This window comes from Triticum aestivum, chromosome 2A (genome assembly GCF_018294505.1).
Source record: "Triticum aestivum cultivar Chinese Spring chromosome 2A, IWGSC CS RefSeq v2.1, whole genome shotgun sequence".
NCBI classification, from domain to species: domain Eukaryota; kingdom Viridiplantae; phylum Streptophyta; class Magnoliopsida; order Poales; family Poaceae; genus Triticum; species Triticum aestivum.
The window spans coordinates 738,846,437-738,866,669 of record NC_057797.1 but is presented as its reverse complement, the minus strand read 5'-3'; the positions used below and the strand labels follow the sequence as shown (position 1 = coordinate 738,866,669).

Genomic DNA, 20,233 nt, shown 5'->3' with positions numbered 1-20,233 from the left:
AAGGATGGAAGCCTGACGGTGTTAATTTAATTCTAGCCCTCCCGAGTTGCCCACGAGACAATGATGCCAGGGGGGCGGGAGTCACGATGAGACTTTAGAGCATCTCCAGCCGTTGGCTCCCCAGGGGGCGCCTAAAATCGCCGCCTGGGGGTGAGCCGGCGCAAAAATTGGGCCTGGGGCGAGTTGGTCCCCAGCCGCCGGCCCCAGGGCCACTCCCAGGCGCGTTTAAAAATAAAATTTGTATAGCAAATTTTGGCACAGTTCGGTGAAGTTCGGCTAAACACGATAAATTTCGGCAAACTTGGGCGCATGTTCGCGGATTTTCATTACATAGCAAAATAGATAACTAATCTAAAAAAGAAACTGGCTGAACGCCGAGTAGTCTAAAAATAGACCTCGGCGAAGTATTTGGGCTTGGCCACGGCGTCAGGCAACGCGGGAACGGGCACTCCCCCGTCGCAGAGTCTCCACCCCGTCGGCCCGGCGCGCATGTCCGGCGGCGCCGGGATGTTCGCCTGGAACAGGAGCCAGGACTCCTGTTCGCGCAGCGAACGGCGGCCGAAGCCGTTGGCCGCCGCCTCGTCTACGGGGAAACGCTCTGCCATGGCGACGGGCTTGGGAGAGGTAGAGAGGGAGAGGGAGGGGCTGGGCGGCGGCGCTCGGGAGAGGTAGAGGGAGGGGCTGGGCGGCGGCAAGGGGCGGGGCTGGTGTGGGCATAGGCGAGTGAGGCCACCGGCTATATAGTCGCACCACGCCCGTGTGAATGCGTGCGAGGGAGGGGAGGCGTCGGCGCGCCGTCCCGTGACGCGTCGCCCGTGAGGAATCAATGGCAAGGCTGATTGGCGGCAACCTTGCCATTGATTCCCCGCAGGAACCGGGGCCGTTGGGGGAAGACGAGGCGCCGTGTCGCTGACGCGGCTGGCCCGCGGCTTTTTCGCGCCAAAACAGCTCGCCCGGCGCTCCCGGACGCCCCCAGCGCGTCGGGTTCGGCCTGGGTCCGCCGGCGCTGTTTTCGGCCCAGGCCGGCGAAAATCGGGCTCCTGGGGCGCGGCTGGGCTGTATTTTCGGCGCCGGCGCGAGAAATCGCTTGGGGAGGCCTTCCTGGAGGCGCGGCTGGAGATGCTCTTAGCTCTCCACAGCCCAAAACTCCTCAACTCCTCAGCCCAAAACCAACAGCCAGCTTCTCACTAAAAATCTGGAGTTGATCGATCGTTCGGCTCGGTAGCTTCTCGCTGTCGCTGGAACAGGCTGCAACCAAGATGCGCTGCCACTGGTTCATCAAAAGCTGGTCCGCCTCCAACACCGGCGCCAGGGATGTGACGAGCGGCGACAGGAGCAGTATTGGCGTCGTTGCCCCACGCGACGGGTGAAGGCTAGGCTCATGTCTTGTGGCATCCAGGCGCACTGACAGCGAGCGCCACACCACGTGAGGAGAGGACCGCGGCAAGCTGTTCCGGCGAGGAGAGGACGGCGGCGAGATGCTTGCACGATGCGAGGACCGCGACGAGCTCTTCTGGCGAGGAGAGGATGGCGACGAGCTGTTCCTGCAAGGAGAGGATGACGACGAGCTGTTCCGGCGAGGAGAGGACGACGGTGAGCTGCACGCGTGAGGAGAGGACGACGACGGTTAGGCTTGCAGGAAGGGCAAGGGGAATGGAGGGGGCTGCGGGTATGACGAGGGGAATGGACGAGTGGCTGGAGGGAGTTGATGAGAGCGAAGCGGTATGCAAGGCTCACTTCGTGGTGGCAGGCGCAGGTAATTTCTCTCAACTCCCGCTTCCCAACTTTGGAGAAGCCAGCTTTTCCCAACTCCACCACTCCTTCGATTTTACACACAATTTTTAGCCAGCTTCTCAGTTCAAAAGCTAGGAGTTGGACCGTTCGTCTGGACTCCGTGGATGAGACGAGGATTTGAGAAGCTAGGGAGCTCCCGAACACGCCCTTTGTCAATCCGCCCACGGGAGGTTGGAGCCGTGGACTATTAAAATTGATGAAATCATTATACAAGTTATGTTTGGCTTTTGATATGTAATAGTTTTGATCATACATAAGAAATACTAGGAAAATTGCCCGTGCGTTGCAACGGGGAATGCCCTGCAGACATGTTATCATGGTATTGGAACACTCAGGCGCATTGCATTCGACTCAATAAAAAGTATGTGATTAGCTTCTCCACCCCGCATCATGCAACGACTAACCACACATCATGCAAAATTAATATGTCTCGAGAATGTAGGATGCGGATGCAAATTGTTTTAAAAAACATACATTCCAAAAAACATTTTGCATTAGGTTATCACAAAATGTATATATGAATATGAACACCAAATTATTAATGATAGTGAATCACTAATATTTCACATTTGTCAACAACAACATTCCTGCATTGGTAAACCAACTTGCCAAGCCATGCTATGATCACAAGGAATGAAGAGGGTCCCCACATAAAAAGAAGGAATTAAGAGGTACCTTCCACGTAGTAATAAGGGCAGTCATAAACCTGGTAGTCAATGGATCAGTCTTACATTTTTTTCTCACATCTCATGAGTTTCAACTCCCTTACAACAACTATTATTATGCATTGTCATGTCTTGAGACATACTCACTCTATAAAGAAATATAAGAGCGTTTAGATCATCTATCTAAATGCTCTTATATTTCTTTACAGAGGGAGTAACAATTAGCTAAACACAAAATAAAAATCTAGATTTCCCGCCTTAATCTGTAAGGTAATTGACTCAAGTGTGATGAATCATTATCAGATCTAGATATAACTGAACTACACGCGCAAAAAAAAAGTATGTGATGTATGCATCTCTTTCTAGCAGATTTGAAAGCGTTATGGAAGAATAATAAAGGAAAATAAATGCAATGTCCAACTTAAATTGTATGAACAAACAATCAGGCCTTTCTAGCAGATTTAAAAGCTTCATGGAAGAATAATCGAGAAAGATAAATGAATGTCAAATAGGGGTAAACAATCTATGTTGGACTGGATTATAAGTGTTTCGGTTGCACCGAACTCGGGAGCTATCTAGCTGTCAAATATTTGTGATGTGGGCAAAACCATGGACAGATATAAAGTGAACACCAATACAGTTTATTTTATACAAGTACGCTTTCAAAAACAATGCCCACACAAAGAGAGTCCAAACTTGTTGATGATAGGCAAACCAGGCTCCCATATTTGAAGTATTGTCATGGAAGCAACCTGCATTGGAAGGGTGTGCCATGGTCCATTAAGTATGACCCTTACAAAAATTGGTAACTGAACAATGCAAGGAATCTATGACACTGCATACAGAACCCTGACGATAATTGGTAATATCTAAGTGAGATCCTTGTAGGCCAGAACAGACACAATGATAATAATAACTAAAAGGTACAAATACTTCGTAATGTGCTTTTTTTATGGCATCTACCCTTTGCTTATGTAGTACATACAAATCCAACAACGATAATAATGCACTGGAGCTTCTGGTAGGAGATCAAATGGCAAAGCTTGAGCCTCAAATCAGTTGCAAGTAAGAGACACACAGGGTCTTTCATTCACATGAGACTGCAAAAATTAAATGTCACAAACCTGAAACCTGACTAAATCTGAATGTACTTCTACCATTCGTCTGCTGGATAACAAACTCTGTTCTCTCGAGAACTCATATATAATTCAGTACTACTGTCCTGTAGGATGCATAAATGACAAATTGAACACCAAAATTTGTGGTCAGTATATTAGTAACAAATCACAATAATACATTTTATTTTTCGTTAATTTCGTGGCAGCTCACAAATAAGGTGCAGACGTCATATCCACAAATCAAACAAATCAGGCCTATTTTGTACAAAATTCTCTACTTGTAACTTTTTCCTAGGTCAGTGTTGCTAACATGATAAATTCCATAGATTTACTCGATCACTCTGGACAGTACCAATTATTACCATATCATGTGTTCAGTCCTCATTGCAACGGTAGCCTAAATTACAGCTTGTGTGCCAACCAAGAAGCCTCGGACAGTAGCCTAAGTTACGACCACATTAGTAATAGAACAGTGATGATGCTTTTGCACCAACCTAAAAAGGGACATAAGATATAATTTTTTCAGAGATCCAGATGCAAAAAAATGCAACTATGATAAAGAAATTCAAAGAGAGCAATGGATTGAGTTAAAATAGACAACATGTCCTGGTCCAATCAATTCATTATATGCCAGACTGGAAAATAGCTCCCAGCTTGGGTATCAGTTTTGATTCTACTCTGCGTCTATGATGATTTGCATTCTAATTCACGCATTAGCTTGGGTAAGATTCTGCATGAATCAATCTTTTAAACACACTTACAATTGGCACATGTTTTGTAATATAAGTCAGACAACTGAGAAATTATAGGATGATAAAAAAAGTAACTAAACAACAACGTAAACAGAAATAGTACAGAAACATCGATTCATTTGGGTCGAACTGTAGACCAGAATCTGTCTGAACATCCAATTTATGTATTTGATTGATGAGAAATGCTAATAGAAAGGGAGAACAATAGCATACCAGTGCATGAAGATGACACACCCACCACGCAGATCAACAAGCCGATCTCCTAAATCCTGATTGCCATAGTTGGGACCACTGTTGGCCGCTTTCTTTGCCGCCGGGGCATGCTGGTGACCCTGGTATCAATTCACGTGTCATAGTCCGTCGCCTGCTCCACAACCCCGTCGCCCGTACCCTAAGGGAACCACTCCAAATCGGCCTTGTACGCCATGACCGCGGAGCATCCATGATTGCTCCTGTACACGAAGGATGGCAGCGAGATGAGAGAGAGAGAGAGAGAGAGAGAGAGAGAGAGAGAGAGAGAGACCTGGGCGGCTCCGGCGCCACGGCGGGCGCTGTCCTCCCGCGGCCACGCAACAGCGGTTGAGATGGGGTTCGGCGCGGGATCAAGGTGGCGGCATCGTTCACGAGCTCGGGCAGGGCATCCATGGCCGGAGCGCCGGAGCACCAGCGACACGCGGACTTGGGGACCCCGGAGACGGCGCTGGAGGTGTGGATCCAGTGTGAAGGTGGGGTTCGGCGCCGGATCAAGGTGGCGGCCTCGTTCACGAGCTCGCGTAAGGCATCCATGGCCGGAGGGCCGGAGCACCGCGGGCGGGCAGGCTGGCGAGACGCGGGTCCAATCCTACGCCGGTAGCTGCTCTGCCTTCCCCTTATTTTTTAAGTGCTTTGAATCCGATGGAGTCAATCCGTGATCAACGCTTTAGTACCACCTCATGTATATATTTTAAATTCAAACTCAAAGCGTAAATTCACGAGAAGAAAGCGTATTGTGACAGTGAACCCACGGAGTCAATTCATGCTTTATTATTAGGGATGGATTAAATCGGAAACTCCATAATGATGGGATAAAAGGAAAGGATTCAAAACTTTATTTTGGTGGAGCTTAATATGAACAGTATGGATTTAATGTTGCATATATAAGATAAGCCTCATTAGTTCCGAGTGGCTTGAAAATTCCAGTCTCCTAAATTACACTTATTTTTGCAATGTTCATATATTTTTTAATTTTTAGTGTGTTTTTGGGTTCATATGTTACATAACCTGTAGAATATGATGTTCGACATTGATCCAAGAGATTACAAACATACAATTCACAAAGAAAATAAGAGCTTACAAATAATAATAGTACACTTACAGGAGGGGCTATAAAATTTCATTTAGGTTTTTTTAATCATTTATGCCATTAGTTATGTTCCCACTACTCAGTTTTGCCACTAGGAATTTCAACTTCTCAAAACTTCCATCAGTCTGTTAGGCGTTTGCTCAAAAATGGCACTAGACACCATTACTGTCAGCTCAAAATTTGTTTATCATGTTACAATGATCAAAATACCCATGGACCAACATGTCAGCACTCCTTCTATCTCACTACGATAATGTGTGGGTCCCACTCGATCCCAACAATGTTCTTATTTTCTTGTAGAATTATTCGCTTGCTTACTCCTGACAAGTGGGGCTCAAACTTATCATTATGAGATAGAGAAACTAACATGTGGGTCCAGGGGTATTTTGGTCATATAACATGGTCAACATGTTTGACCCGGCAATAACAGTGTCTAATGATATTTTCGAGGAAACATCTAATGGAACAATGGCGTTTTTAGGTTTCTAATGGCATTTTTTAGCAAGCATCTCACGGAATGATGACATTTTTAGTAGTTGTGACTTCTGATGGCCAAACTGAATAGTGGAACACAACTAGTGTTATAAATTATAAAAACCCTTATGACCTGATGTGGAAGAAAGCAGATGGATGGTTGAAATCGGCAGGGCCGGGTTGAAATTAGGGAGCAGGTTTACAGAAAGTATAATCAAGGGGGACGATCTTTGTGTAGGCTAATTCCGTAAGTCTAGCATTTTTGGTTGAGATTTACGGGAAGTTCTGGAAAGTTAAGATGACCAGATCTTACAAGCTCGTAGAATAATAATCTTTAACATGAATATGAACACAAGAATTGCAGTTTCAGCAGTTCAGCCGAAGCGTGTTTATGTCTCGCTTATAGCGACAAACGGTTGCCTCACCCGCGAGCATGCTACAGGCCACTGGTGGGTTGGCCCAGTAAGGACGTGGGTCGCCACACTAACATCACTTAACTATGTTTTACCTTTTTTTCCTTCTTTTTCTAGACTAAAAAAACCTTTATTTCTTCTCTTTTTTACTTTTATTTATATTTTAAATGCATATATTTCAAAAGATTAAATTTACATAGATATTCAAAAAACCATGAATATAAAATATGTTAAGATAGTATAAAAAAGTTTAGTGGAGTTTAAAAAATGTTGATAACTTTCAAGAAAACTGTTTGTGAAAATGAAAAAATGTTCCTGTGTTTCAAAAAAATGTATGTGAAAGTTTTAAAAAATGTCTACACAATGTAAAAAATTATTTCGTATCAATAAAAAAATGTACATGATATTTAAAAATATACTCCTGCATTTAGAAAAATGTCAGTGACATTTAAAAGATGTTTGTACAATGGAAACAAGTATTCACGTAGGTTAAAGAAGGTTTATTTCCATTAAAAATGTATGTGATATTTTAATAAATATTCATGTGTTTAAAAATATTTATAAAATTTTAAAAATGTTTGTGTAGTTTAAAAAGGATGTTTATTGCTATTAAAAACTGCATAACGTGTATTTGAAATTTGTTCATGTATTTAAGAAAAATATACATCATTTATTTTAAAAATATCCAACTTGTATAAAAAAAATGTTTCACATGTGTGCTATGAATGTAAATTATGTACTGTGAAAAGATAGACATGTATTAAAAAACTAATAAAACCAACAAAGAAAATAGAAAAACAAAGAAAAGCCATAAAACCTAATTTTTTTTTTAGAAAAGGAGGATGACCCCCGGCCTCTGCATCTGGAAGATGCATACGGCCACTTTATTGATTATTTTCGAGGACCTTACAAAGTGTTACAACAATAAGCCTGAATCCACCAACTAGGCAACATATGCCGCTACTCCTATCCATATGATGAAGGGGTGCTAGCTGGGCCCCTACCCAGACCACTAACCTAAACCTAACATCGAAAGCCGGAATCCCTAGCCTAGCCACATACCGGGTCTGGGGCATAAACCGGTCTGACGCACTCACAGGTGTCGTCTCCACCATCTTCCACTGGTCCATCTCCAAGCAGATTGAGGTGCTATCCTTGGCAGGCCCTCCGCCATCAACGCCACCATGACGCCAAATGACGACCACCACCTACGGTAGAACATCACCAAGCAGATGGAGAGCTACCACAGGACGAAGATCAGCGGTAGAATAGATAAATCGCCGCACACATTGCCGCCGCCAAACACCTCACACGCACCACGAAGCGCCCACCGTGCTTCCGGGGACCCCAGGCGACGCCTTCAAGAAGGAGCGCGACAAAGGGACGATGCCGTCGCCCGCAAGGGGAACTAGAGCTTTCGCCCAAATGAAGAGCACAGTGAGAGACGGGATAGGACCTCGACAAGGCCTCCAAGAAGGGAACCGACGCCCACAAGGCGCCGCCATTGTCGTGGCCTCCGCCGACGGCCAAGGGTTTCCCCCGATCCCGCTCCCGTCCCAACCACCCGGCCAAAGACCTGGCCAGGGGAGCGCCCGCAGCCGGAGAAGGCATCGGACTTCATCGTAGCAGGCACGCCGGGTGACGGGGCACCCCGACCCACCGTAGTAGACGTCCACCGAGACCTCGCCGCCCGCACAGCCGAAGTCGCGGACCACCAGCTCCCACGGTCGTCGCCCGTCAAGAGGCCACGCCGTCCACGCCGTCCGAGGCCGCCGCCCCGGCATCCACCCACCGCGCACATCCCATCAAGACACGGAGAACGACCCACATCGCCGCCACCAGGGAGACCACGCCGCGAACACCCTAGCCGGGCGACGAAGCAGGGCCGCGCCGGCCAGATCCGGGCGGATCCGGCGATCCCCGGCCCACCAGCCGCCAGAGAGGAGCCAGCCCCGATCCAGGGCCGCTCCGGCCTGATCTGGCAGTTCGGCGGCCACCAGGAGTTGAGGAGGCGGGCGGCGGCGTCTGATGCGGGAAGGGGGCGTCTCCACGTCGAGGCGGGTGCGCGGGGAAGCCCCGCCGTCGCCTACTGCCGCGGGGGCGGCTGCCGGCGGCGGCGGGGGAGGAGGAGGGGAGGCGGGGGAAACCTGGGGGCGGCTAGGGTATCGCTCATTAATCTTGTGGATGGGTTCTTTTGTTGTAGATCCGTGTTGTCAACTTGGCAGTTCGCTAGCTGCCATAAAACCTAATTACAATGAAGAAAGAAAGAAAAAACAAAGAGAACCAATGAATGAAGAAAACTAAAGTAAGAAGGGAAAAAAGGAAAAACAAAAGAAAAGAAAATGAAGAAAATTGAATCAGTACGAACCTAGAGCCACACGAGCGGCAGCTAGCGAACTGCTAGCCGGTAATCGGCACTGGCGAGACGTGGGCTTTTAAGCAGGTTGGTCAGTCCATACAGCGCCTAGTCAGTCGCTGGAGAGCACCGGAGACTGAGGGAGAAAGAAAATGCAGCTCCGGTCGTCGGATTGGGGCCTGGTTGGCGGCATAGCGCCTGGCTGCCGGCGGCAGGCCAGCGCGGCGAGCGTTGCGGGTACGCACGCATCCGGTGGCGCAGCTGCACATCGATCCCTTTCGTGAGGCCATTCGAGTTTTAGGCGAGGATCTTGGCTGGGCAGGCGAGTTGTTTGATGAAATGCTCAGGTGAGCCCCCGCACCGCGGAGAGGAGTTCGATGGCGCCTAGGCGGGTGCTGAGAAGCATTGAGGTAATTTCCTTTTCTCTAGGTTTTCGAATTGCCACTGCCTGGTTGCCTGGAGACCTGCGGCGAGGGTGGTCAACTGGGCATCTCCTTGCCCCGGATGGCACGGTGCAAGATGGTGACTATTTGACCAGCTTAGTCCACCGACATCACTATTGGCATAGTAGTACATAGGATTAGCATAGGACATGGGGTATCTATCTCCTTGCCCTGGATTGGATGGCACGGTGCAACGACCAAGTGACCAGCATAGCGATCGATGCCCCATAGTCCATGAGCGTCATTATTGGCATAGACAAGTTGGACAAGAGCTTCCATGTAAACCCGGAAATTGTCACACCACTGATTATGCCACACTCGGTTTCCCTTCCCTTCTTGCTACGGCAGAGTTTTCCTTATAGTACTAAATAGATATGTTTGAGCTGAAGTTTAATAACGAAATACTGCTTTCGGCGCCGGACCAATAAAACCTATTAGCACTGGAGACTTGAAGTCAACTTAGTGGACCAAAGTTTTTTTTTCCTACACAACTTATATAGGAGATCGATTACTAGTATCACCATTGTGTAGCTAGTTCCCAAGCCAAGCCAACCTAACAGCAACAGCATGTCTGCTCATGCAACTTCCGGTAAGCCTGTATCTCGCAGGCCACAAGCAAAGCTCGTCATGCCAGCGCTGATGGCCCTTGAGCTCATCGTGGCAACAGTCGCGGCTGTCCCACTAGCTTTGCCTGGCTGCCCGGAGGCCTGCGGCAGGGTCACCGTCCCCTACCCTTTCGGCTTCCGGCAAGGCTGCTTCCACGCGGGCTTCAACCTCACCTGCGACCACACGCCACCCTCCGAAGCTGCTCCTGGGCGATGGCGTGGAGGTGGACGCCATCTCCCTGGCGGACGGCACGGTACGTGTCCAGAGCAAGACCGTGAGCGCTACGTGGTCCGACCCTATCAGAAACGACACACGGACGCCATCTCTCATAAACTCCAACGGCTCGTGGGTCGGCGGCCTTACGGGTACCGGTGGGCAGCAGCTCGCGGTGTCGTCGGAGCACAACGTATTCGTGGTCATCGGATGCAACTTCATCGGCTACCTCGTTGCCCCAGACCCTTTTCGCAGCGCTCCGGAGCACATCAGTGCCTGTGCCGCGCTGTGCGATAGGTCTCCGGGCACCGAACCTGAGGAGTACACCTCGTGTTCGGGCGTTGGCTGCTGCCGGACGATGTTCAAGGGTGATTTGGACAATACAGAGGCCGTGTACCAGGTGATGTTCAAGCATTTGGTGCACGATACGGAGGTCGTGTACCCAGCGTGGGACATACCGTCGGAGTCGGTGGCCGCGTTCATAGTCGATCGAGAGTGGTTCAACGGGAATGCGGGGGTGATGCTTAATAACACCTTCGGTTCTTATGACCACCATTGGGGAAGTCTAAGCCCCGTAGCCGTACCCACCGTATTAATTTGGTGGCTGGAACAAGACCGAGACCGTGATATAGTGTTCTACGACCCTAATGTCTCTCATTGGAGATGCCTAAGTTTGAACAGCGTCGTTACCTACGTTAATGGATTTGCAATAAGGTGCAGTTGCTTGGACGCATACGAAGGCAATCCTTACATGCGTCAGGGATGCCAAGGTACCGCTACACACTCACCTCCCCCTATTTTCCATCCAGTGGCTGACACTTCTTACTGTATCTAATATCTATATTTGTGTGGGAGAGTATAAATTAAAACTCATGAGTTTGGGCTCTGATGGTAAGCAAATCTCATGATAATTAATAATAACCTCTAAAAGGAAATTCAATCCTAGAATCTCTTCCGAGAGAAAAGGGAGCTTCTATTTTTGTGGGGGTTAAGTTAGAACATGTGAATTAATAGATAAGAATAATGTATGAAGTAAAATTAATTTCATCCATTAAGTTCCCTTGTAACACAAGAAGATCACATTAACCAGTTCAGTCACCATGTAGTAAATGTGGTCTGTTATGTCAAACTCAAAAGATGAGGCAGTTCAACCACTTTAGCAAAGATTATTGTGTGTTCTAGTAAGAGCTAAGACTGTCTTACCTATGAAATTTCATCTTCCCAATATAACATGCCATCCTGCTAAAGAAATTCTGCCCTGCAACTTTAGTCACTACCAGTGGCGGAGCTTCATGGGGGCCAACCTGGGCCATGGCCCCCCTAGCTCACAAGAAACCATGCATATGTTTCTTGGTATTAGGCCTATTTTCCATAAAAAATAAGCTGAAATTTGATATGTTTGCCTCCCCTTCAGCCCATGCCCCCCCATGATTTGGGCTCAAGCTCCGCCACTGGTCACTACGGTTTATTGGTAGTCGTTTCAAGGTTCCTTGCTTGGAATCTTGGAAAGGATTTTGAATTAAACTCGAGGAGGGGGCGCAGCCAACCTGTAAGAACCTATGTACACTATGTTAGCCAAAAAAAAAAACTAGACTCAACTACTATCCTTTACTCTGATACTAGACTCGAGGATACAAGGGCAACCCCTAACATCACTGATGGGTGCCAAGGTATGTTACTTGTAGATTCTGCTGGGTTCTACTTTACATAGTTGCGGACTTGCGGTAGTTATAACGTTACGAGAGAACATGCACGTGTGCTATCTTAGTTTTTTCTATTCAATTTATAAACCCCCGTGCTTTCCAACAGTGTTTTTTTTCCTTCAGATATCGACGAGTGCCTACAGCCAGGTGTTTATCCCTGCCATGGGACCTGCATCAATATGCCAGGGACATACCGATGCTCAGCAAAGAAAAGAATCATCAACTTACCAGGTACAGAAAACACACTCAATAAGGCTTTTGTTGGTGACAATTACAAAGAGAAAAGTCCATGTTTTGTTCGTCAACTATTGTGAGTTTAGTTTTTTGCCCCTGAACTAATATACAGGTAAGTTTTACTAGAAATTTTTTACAGTTAGTTATTTCTAATGCTAACTCAAAGCATCAGTAGGATTGTTGATCAGTCAGACATGGATAACAAAAAGAAACAAAAGAATGACTATAAAGTACTTCCAATATGAATGGTCTAGTAGATATTATATACCAAGAAAACCTTTTTTATGGTATAGTTGAGTAGTCTGAAACAGATTCGATGCAGCAGCTTGATTTCTTGAAGTGAACAAAACATATACTGTTCTATCATTCTTACGTTTGCTTTCTGCAGGTCTAATTACCATAATAGCAATTGCTGCTGGTTTTAGCCTACTGTTTTCAGTCCTAGGTGTTGCCCAAGTCACAAAAAAACTCAAGAAACAAAGAGCCAAGAAGTTCAGACAGAAGTTCTTTAAGAAAAACCATGGATTGCTTCTGCAACAGTTAATCTCTTCGAACAAAGATATAGCCGAAAAGATGAAAATTTTCAGCTTAGAAGAGCTAGAGCAAGCAACCAACAAGTTTGACCATAATCGGATCCTTGGCGGCGGTGGGCATGGCACAGTCTATAAGGGCATCTTATCTGATCAACGTGTTGTGGCCATCAAGAAGGCCAAAATTGTAGTTCAAAGGGAAATCGACCAGTTCATAAATGAGGTTGTCATACTTTCACAGACAAACCATAGGCATGTGGTGAAGCTCTTTGGCTGCTGCCTCGAGACAGAAGTTCCTCTACTAGTCTATGAGTTCATATCGAATGGAACTCTATCGTATCATCTCCATGGCCAAAGTGAGAACCCTTTGTCATGGAAAGATAGATTGAAAATTGCATTGGAAACTGCAAGGACTATTGCATATCTGCACTCTGCTGCTTCCATATCTGTATACCATAGGGACATCAAATGCGCAAATATATGCTTACTGATACTTTAACAGCAAAAGTATCAGATTTTGGAGCTTCAAGGTCAATTGCAATAGATGAGACAGGAATACTTACAGCCGTCCAAGGAACTTATGGTTACCTTGATCCTGGATACTACTATACCACTCGACTCACGGAGAAGAGCGATGTTTACAGCTTTGGTGTTATCCTAGCAGAGCTACTGACGAGGGTGACACCAGTTTTTTCTTCTCATTCGTCAGAAAGCACAAGCCTTGCATCTCATTTTGTGTCACTTATAAGGGATAATCGATTCTTAGATATTCTAGATACACAAATTGTTGAGGAGGGAGGGGCTGAAGATGCTGAGGTGATTGCAAGACTCACAGAAGGATGCTTAAGTTTAAAAGGTGAAGAAAGGCCTACAATGAGACAAGTGGAGACAACACTTGAAGATGTGCAGAACTTAAAGGTCAATCTCAGTTCTCAGATCACAAGAGTGAACCAGAGTGCTATAAATGCTCAGTCATACAAGGGAAGCAAAGGCAGTGAAGGAACTAGGCTGTACAGCTTGGAAAAAGAGTTCATCCATTCATCTGAAATTCCAAGATGATTTTGCTTACATGGTGTAGTGTTGCTGTTACTATTATTAGTTTGGTGTCATACTGTATATCAAGTGTCAATTGGGAACTCTGAATTATAGCTATGTATGTATGATCTATGCTAATGGGTCATGTAGAACCATGTGAAAGTAAATAAAGGTAATTCGGTTACAGTTTCTACAGTTAAACATGTACTAGTTCTTGACACCGAAGTTCAAAAGTTTGCGAGAACTCATGTTGATGGGAAACCATGAATGTACATATTTCAAGCACCTAATTTCCATCACATAGACTTGAAGGGCACTGAAGATAGCTACAAACAAACTTGTGAAATGCTTTGTTGCAGGCACTTTCACTGATGAGAAGGCAATGCAAATTTAACATTGCAATCAGATGATCAAAATGGCAATTCAGAAAAACCACTCTAAGGTGTTGCCATCTTGGCAAATCCAGAAAGTGAAGCGATTGCTTCCCCTGTGGTCAAATACAGGCTGTCTGGCCTGAAATGATTGTGTGCATCATTCGCTCGTTGTATTTTCTCCATGACCTCTCCAGTTGGATTCACAAGTACAAGCTGCGAAGGGAGAGAAAAAGGTAAATTTGTCACATAACTTAACTGATAGCTTGTGAACAAGAGATTTGTTTTTTGCAAAATGTGAACTAGAGATATTAACTTTTCATATATATGATGAGTATACCTCTAGGCCATGTTTCTCTGTTGATTTCTTTAGGTCAATGAGGAATGCTATGCCACTTGTGTCAATTGTAGGGACAGCTGAAAAAGGGAAAATATGTATGATGCGTCAGTGAAAACACTACATTTCTGATAAACATCATCAACTAATTTGAATATATCATTTTTAAGGCCTGATCTAACACTTAGTTGCAACCATGCTTTCAGCTACTTGTAGAAAGCTAACACTGAGGTGCATCCATATGGTTTATTGAACTTGAGTTAAATAATACGAATAAGAATGCTAAAATGTGAAGCGAACAAAACAAAAATCTCGGGGGTCACTAACCTGATAGATCCAAGATTACAACACGGAGTTCATTTTGTTTATTCCCTGAAGAACTTTCATCCTCTATCCATCTTTTAGTCCTACAAATGGAAGTATTGCATTGTAACTTATTCCGCAGTTTGACTTCAACATTTTTGTCCAGTAATAGGAGTTTCTTTATACCTTTCATTCAGATAGTTGGTGTTTGCAAAGTTTATGGGGGCCTCAACTGTCAATATCAAGAACCCAGGAACTCTTTGGGCCTCCTTATACTGATGGAGGTTCCGGTAAATATCTGTTCCCTTGATATTGCCCTGAATCATCATCCTTGGCCTCGTGATTTGCATCAATACCCTAAATATCGATATACCAACCTGCATATTTGATAAATTTCAGTAACTACCAAGCAATTAAAGTAGCAACTTCCTCTATAGAAAAATAAGCAATATGTTGGTTACCGCAATCGCGAGGCCTTCTTGGACCGAGATGAAGATGACACCAGCAAATGCGCACAGACACACGAGGAAATCCATCTTGTCCATCTTCCAGATGTTGTACGCAGCAGGGAGATCGATCAGGCCAATGACGGCAGCGATGATGATTGCTCCAAGGACAACATTCGGCGTGTATACGAACAATGGCATGAGGAACAGCAGCGTGACCATGACCGTCAGCGCCATGACCACATTGGACATGGCGGTCTTGCAGCCGGCATTGTGGTTCACAGCAGAGCGAGAGAATGCTCCTGTTAGAAATAATAGAGAGCCATCAAGCTTTGGACCTCTAGTTGTGTGCATCGTATGATGCAGAGCCCGGGAGGCTTGTCCTTCTATTAATATCTAAAAAACAACCTTCCTACGCAGGTATTGATCCTTCAGTTTCTCTACAAGGAATGCAAGAGGATATTGGAGGTTATTTCAAGTCCAGAAATGTAGGCTACCTGTTGTCACATAGCACGATGTACATGAGCCCACAATGTTCATCAACCCGATGGCCATCATCTCTTTGTTTCCGTCCACCTGGTAGTCCTTGAGTGAAGCAAACGTCCTACCAACCGCTACTCCTTCCTGTCAGAGCAAAATTCAGGGCACTTCAGAGTTTCAGTGGCACTGGCTATGAAAAATACATTGCAGCTACTTAATTCCAATTTGATGCGCTTTTTTAGTTTTCCAATTTGAAGTGTGTTAGAGTTTTTTTTTCCGGTGAATCTTTTTAGTGCAGTGTGAGGGTCATATGTCGCATACCGTAAGGGAGATGATTCCGGTGACGAGGCCAGTCTTCATGGTGAGTCCAAGATATGTCGGGTCGAAGAGCAGTTTGTCCCATGAGGGGCGATTCAGGCCACATTTGAGCGAACCAATCTGCGGCAAAAAAGATTCATATATTTGTTGTTTGCCATCATGTTGCATGACACAGTTGTAAAAAATATGAACAATTGTTCAGTCTTTGTTGATCTCTTACGATGCTGATGCCGTGGTTCTGCGCTTTGAACAGGAAGACGAGCAGGGTGGACACGATGACGGATGCCAAGGGAGCGCATGCTGAGATCCAGAAGAACCTTGGCCATCTGATGCTCTGCATCCACACCCGCACGCAGAATATCAGACGAGTAAGTACGAGTGCAGGAGTCAGAATCAGTAATTGCAGGATAAGAAACAGATCTGATTTTAGGTTCTAACAAAAAAAAGGAAAATTCTCTACCAGTTTCAGCATAGACAAGCCCATAGCAAAAGCAGTCAAGAATGAAGTGAGATAGGCAGGCTTGCTATCAAAGTAGGTAAGTACAGGATGCCTCAAGAACTTTACTACTACTCAGAATGAACCGGGCTGGACAAGGTTGCCAGCAGCACTGCAGGAGTTAGCTAAGCTAGGCTCGACGGTTGCAAGAGTGAGTTGGTTTAGTTTTAGGTTCTGGAAATGGAAGGCCGGCCGGCTGTCAGTTTCCGAGCAAAAGCAGAGTGAAACAGGGCTGTTGTCAGCACTGGCTACTGAAGTGCTCAAGACCTTTTATTATTCTCGACGAATCTTCGTTTGGAAAGAGGTCAGTACTGAAAGAAGATGTAGCTGCAGAAGTAGAGAGCAAAGTTCAGACTTTGCAGGTTGCGCATGTGAGTTTCTTCTTCTTTTTTCTGTTGTTTGCCGAGGAACCGAAATGAGTATGGCCTTGAGAGGCGCAACTCTACTCCTCTAGACTAGAGCTAGCATATATATATATATAGATCAAGCAGTAGCAGTTGCACTATTGTGGGCTTGGGGAGCTTGATTTCTCAAGCCAGCACCCATGGGTTCAGTCATACAGCAAGAATGCAGACTTGATTTAGAAATGAAAAGTTGTCTGTCAGTTTCAGAGTACATCAACTGACCAACCCATAGCAAAAGCAGTTAAGAATGAACCGAGTTGGACAGGGTTGCCACCAGCACTGGCTATTAAAAGTGTGGCTCAAGGGCTTTGCTATTCCCAACCAGTATTTCATTTGGAAAGAGGTCAGTGCTGAAAAAGATGTAACTGCAGAAGTACAGAGCAAAGTTGAGACTTTGTAGGTTGCAGAAGTATATATAGCTTCAGTGATTCAGCTGTGCAGCTGAGATTAGAATGCTGCAGGTTCAGTGAAGTGAAGGTCGCAGTAGCTGGGACTGGGAGTGGAAACAATGGTCCAACGTTGCAGTGAACGTCCCTCGTCACTGCGGATGACCACTTGGCCGCGAATCGAACGTGACAAGTCACCGCCCGCCCGCTTTTTCTCCCGCGGTCTCTTTTCTGAACACGACGTCGACCCGTACTACTAACCTTTTCCCCCTGTCAACTATCAAAAATCTTATATATATTGCGGGTAAAGTAAAACACTGCCGGAGGCGTGCATCCATCCGTTCACCGGGTGCTACTCCGTATTGTACACATCTACCCATCGTCCTCCCGTGGACGGAGTGAGATATGCATCTCGCATCATCAACGACCACGACTACGACCACATGCGTACATATGTGGCCTGGCACGTACCCGGCGTTCCTAGAATTTTCTAGCCCAGTCGACCGACGGCACGTACGTACAGGCACAGCTAGCTGCACGTACGACGTATACTGGTACACGGACAACGCAATAATGATATGAATAAATATAAAGTAAAGAGAAGATAAAGTTGTCTTGAAGCAGAGCGGAACACAGCAGCAGCAGCAGCAGCAGCATTTGAGCGGAACACAGCAGCAGCAGGCCGATCGGCGCCGGTCAACTGTGCACGACGAACGTACGTACGTAACGTAACAGAGGAGACAAAGCGTGTTGGAGCAGAGCAGAAACAGCATTTGGTGCCTTTGGGCGCTGGTCAACGGTGCACCACAGTGGCGGGATAGTACGTACCACGTGCCTGGCCGCGAGCAGGAGCGCCAGGAAGCAGGCGCCCATCAGTATCGTCTGCCACGACCACTGCACGTATGCACAAAAGAAAACATTAGCTATCTAGCTAGGCATGCACCGTGCACGTACGTGTGCATATGCATGTGTACGGTTGAGAGATGGCCGGACCTCGTTGGTGTGCTGGAAGACGGAGGCCATGACGGGGACGATGCCCATCTGGGTGGTGAAGTGCACGATGCCCAGCAGCGCCTTGAGCTGCTGCAGCGACACGATGATGGCCGCGCCCGCCATGAACCCCACCAGCGTCGCCTTGGACAGGAAGTCGATGATGAACCCCAGCCTACACAAGCACATCCATTGTTATCGTGTATCGTGTCAGTCCCGGTGCATGCACACACACACATGAGGCTATGAGAGAGACGTGGCCGGCGCTGACCGACAGGCCACGTACGTACGCACGTACCTGAGGATGCCGAGCGAGGCCTGCACGAGGCCGGCGAAGAAGGTGGACGTGAAGGCCAGCTGCAGGAACAGCATGGGCTCCGCCGACGGGCTCACCGCCTGCCGCAGCATCGACCCCATGATCAGCGACGCGATCGACACCGGCCCCACCGCCAGGTCCCGCGAACTCCCCAGCACCGCGTACACCAGCGGCGGCACGAAGCTCGAATCTGAGCACACACACGTACATACGTACAGTTAATTATTTGCACGTACGCGTACACGCTAGGTATAAATAGAAAAGCATGTATGTGTATACGAGACGTACATAGGCCTATGATCGGCGGCAGGTTCGCAAGCTTCGCGTAGCTGATACCCTGCCAAGAACACAAACAGGAGAGCACCATCAGCGCGGTTGGTCACGGGTTGTTGGTACGCGCGCGGAGATTGATTGACCATGCACCGTCGCACAGGCTAGCTTCCAAATACTGCAGCCTAAATATCTCATTTGGATGCATTATACGTGCGACCGGAAACGCAAACCTCATTCGTAAAGACTATTTAGACCGAAACTGCAGCAGCTAATCTTTTTGGGCGGGAGTGATTATTCAGTGAGCGGAGATCGAGCGCAAGACATGCCTGGGGGATGGCGAGGCTGGCAATGGTGAGGCCGGCGACGAGGTCGGACTTGAAGAGGGAGAGGGAGTAGCCGGGCAACCACTCCAGCACCGGGAACAGGTACCTGGCCGCCATCACCCACTGCGCCCGCAGCGGCTGCCCCTTGAAGCTCCGGAACGGGTCGTCCGGGAAGAAGGTCTCCTTCACCTTGCCCTTCATCTTGCTCGCCGTGCTCTGCGCCGGCTGCGCCGCCACCTTGTGCACCACCCCCGCCATCTCCATCTCCGGCGGCCCCGGCGGCGGCGCACCCACTATCACGGCCTCCTTGGGCGCCCTGACCACCACGGCCTCCTTGGGCGCCCGGCTCTCGCCGCCATTGCTGTGGCCACCATAGGCGCCGCTCATGCCCACCATGCGGAATTATTGCTCTGGCTGTGCCGAGAGAGCTCGGCCTTGGTTGTTGCTAGCTACAGGCTGAAGTGATCAGGCCACTGCACGGCGCAGCGCGTGTGTCCGTATATGTACGCGATGAGATGGGCCTGGGCTGGCATCCCGCCGAGGCAGATATGGGAAGAGGCTGGTCGCTACCTACAAAAGAAGAAAAGTGGTACGCAACTTGAGAAAGGGAGAGAAGAATCAAAGGTGACACGCACAACACAAGACAACACAACACAAGGGGGTAGGGTAGGGTGGGGGCGTTCAATAATTTGGCAAAAAGCACAGATAAATTCGTAGTTTTCCCCGCGGATGCGATCCTTGGATTTGATGCCGCCAATCCTTGCGATGGAGAAACATTCACCGCTTTTGCTTTGAGGACATCGCAATTGAATGATCTCATGTATATGCTTGTAGGGACTCATGTGTGTTATGTTCTTGAAAATTACACATGCTTCACACCTGCCGCTATATATATTTTACCTATCTCCTTTAGTTATTTCCGGTGTCATCTATTATTATAGACTTGAGTCGCGATACCAAAAGACAATAAATGGACCGTGTCAAAAAAAAAAACAGACACACTTTGATCCGACACACAATTAGCGGGAAAGGAGGATAGTCAAATGGTCTATAAAGCGGACCCGAAGGTGTTTCGGCATGACTCTACGCTAATCTACGGATTTGGAATGTCT

At 47.1% G+C, this 20,233-nt stretch overlaps 1 protein-coding gene and 1 pseudogene across 1 annotated transcript; one reads left to right on the top strand and one right to left on the bottom strand.

Moving 5' to 3' along the window:
- Nucleotides 1-8,802: 8,802 nt before the first annotated feature.
- LOC123190743 (wall-associated receptor kinase 4-like) lies at nucleotides 8,803-13,721 on the top strand (annotated as a pseudogene).
- Nucleotides 13,722-13,904: 183 nt separating this feature from the next.
- Nucleotides 13,905-19,621, bottom strand: LOC123190744 (probable sulfate transporter 3.3). The gene is made up of 13 exons (XM_044603457.1): nucleotides 19,125-19,621; nucleotides 18,814-18,862; nucleotides 18,508-18,715; nucleotides 18,213-18,384; nucleotides 18,048-18,113; nucleotides 16,154-16,267; nucleotides 15,937-16,053; nucleotides 15,633-15,759; nucleotides 15,151-15,437; nucleotides 14,876-15,066; nucleotides 14,714-14,793; nucleotides 14,390-14,466; nucleotides 13,905-14,265 (listed from the first exon to the last, which is right to left on the bottom strand). Exons 1-13 carry the CDS (start codon nucleotides 19,515-19,517, stop codon nucleotides 14,116-14,118), a joined length of 2,031 nt encoding a protein of 676 aa, XP_044459392.1. The 5' UTR covers nucleotides 19,518-19,621; the 3' UTR covers nucleotides 13,905-14,115.
- Between the last annotated feature and the right edge of the window lie 612 nt (nucleotides 19,622-20,233).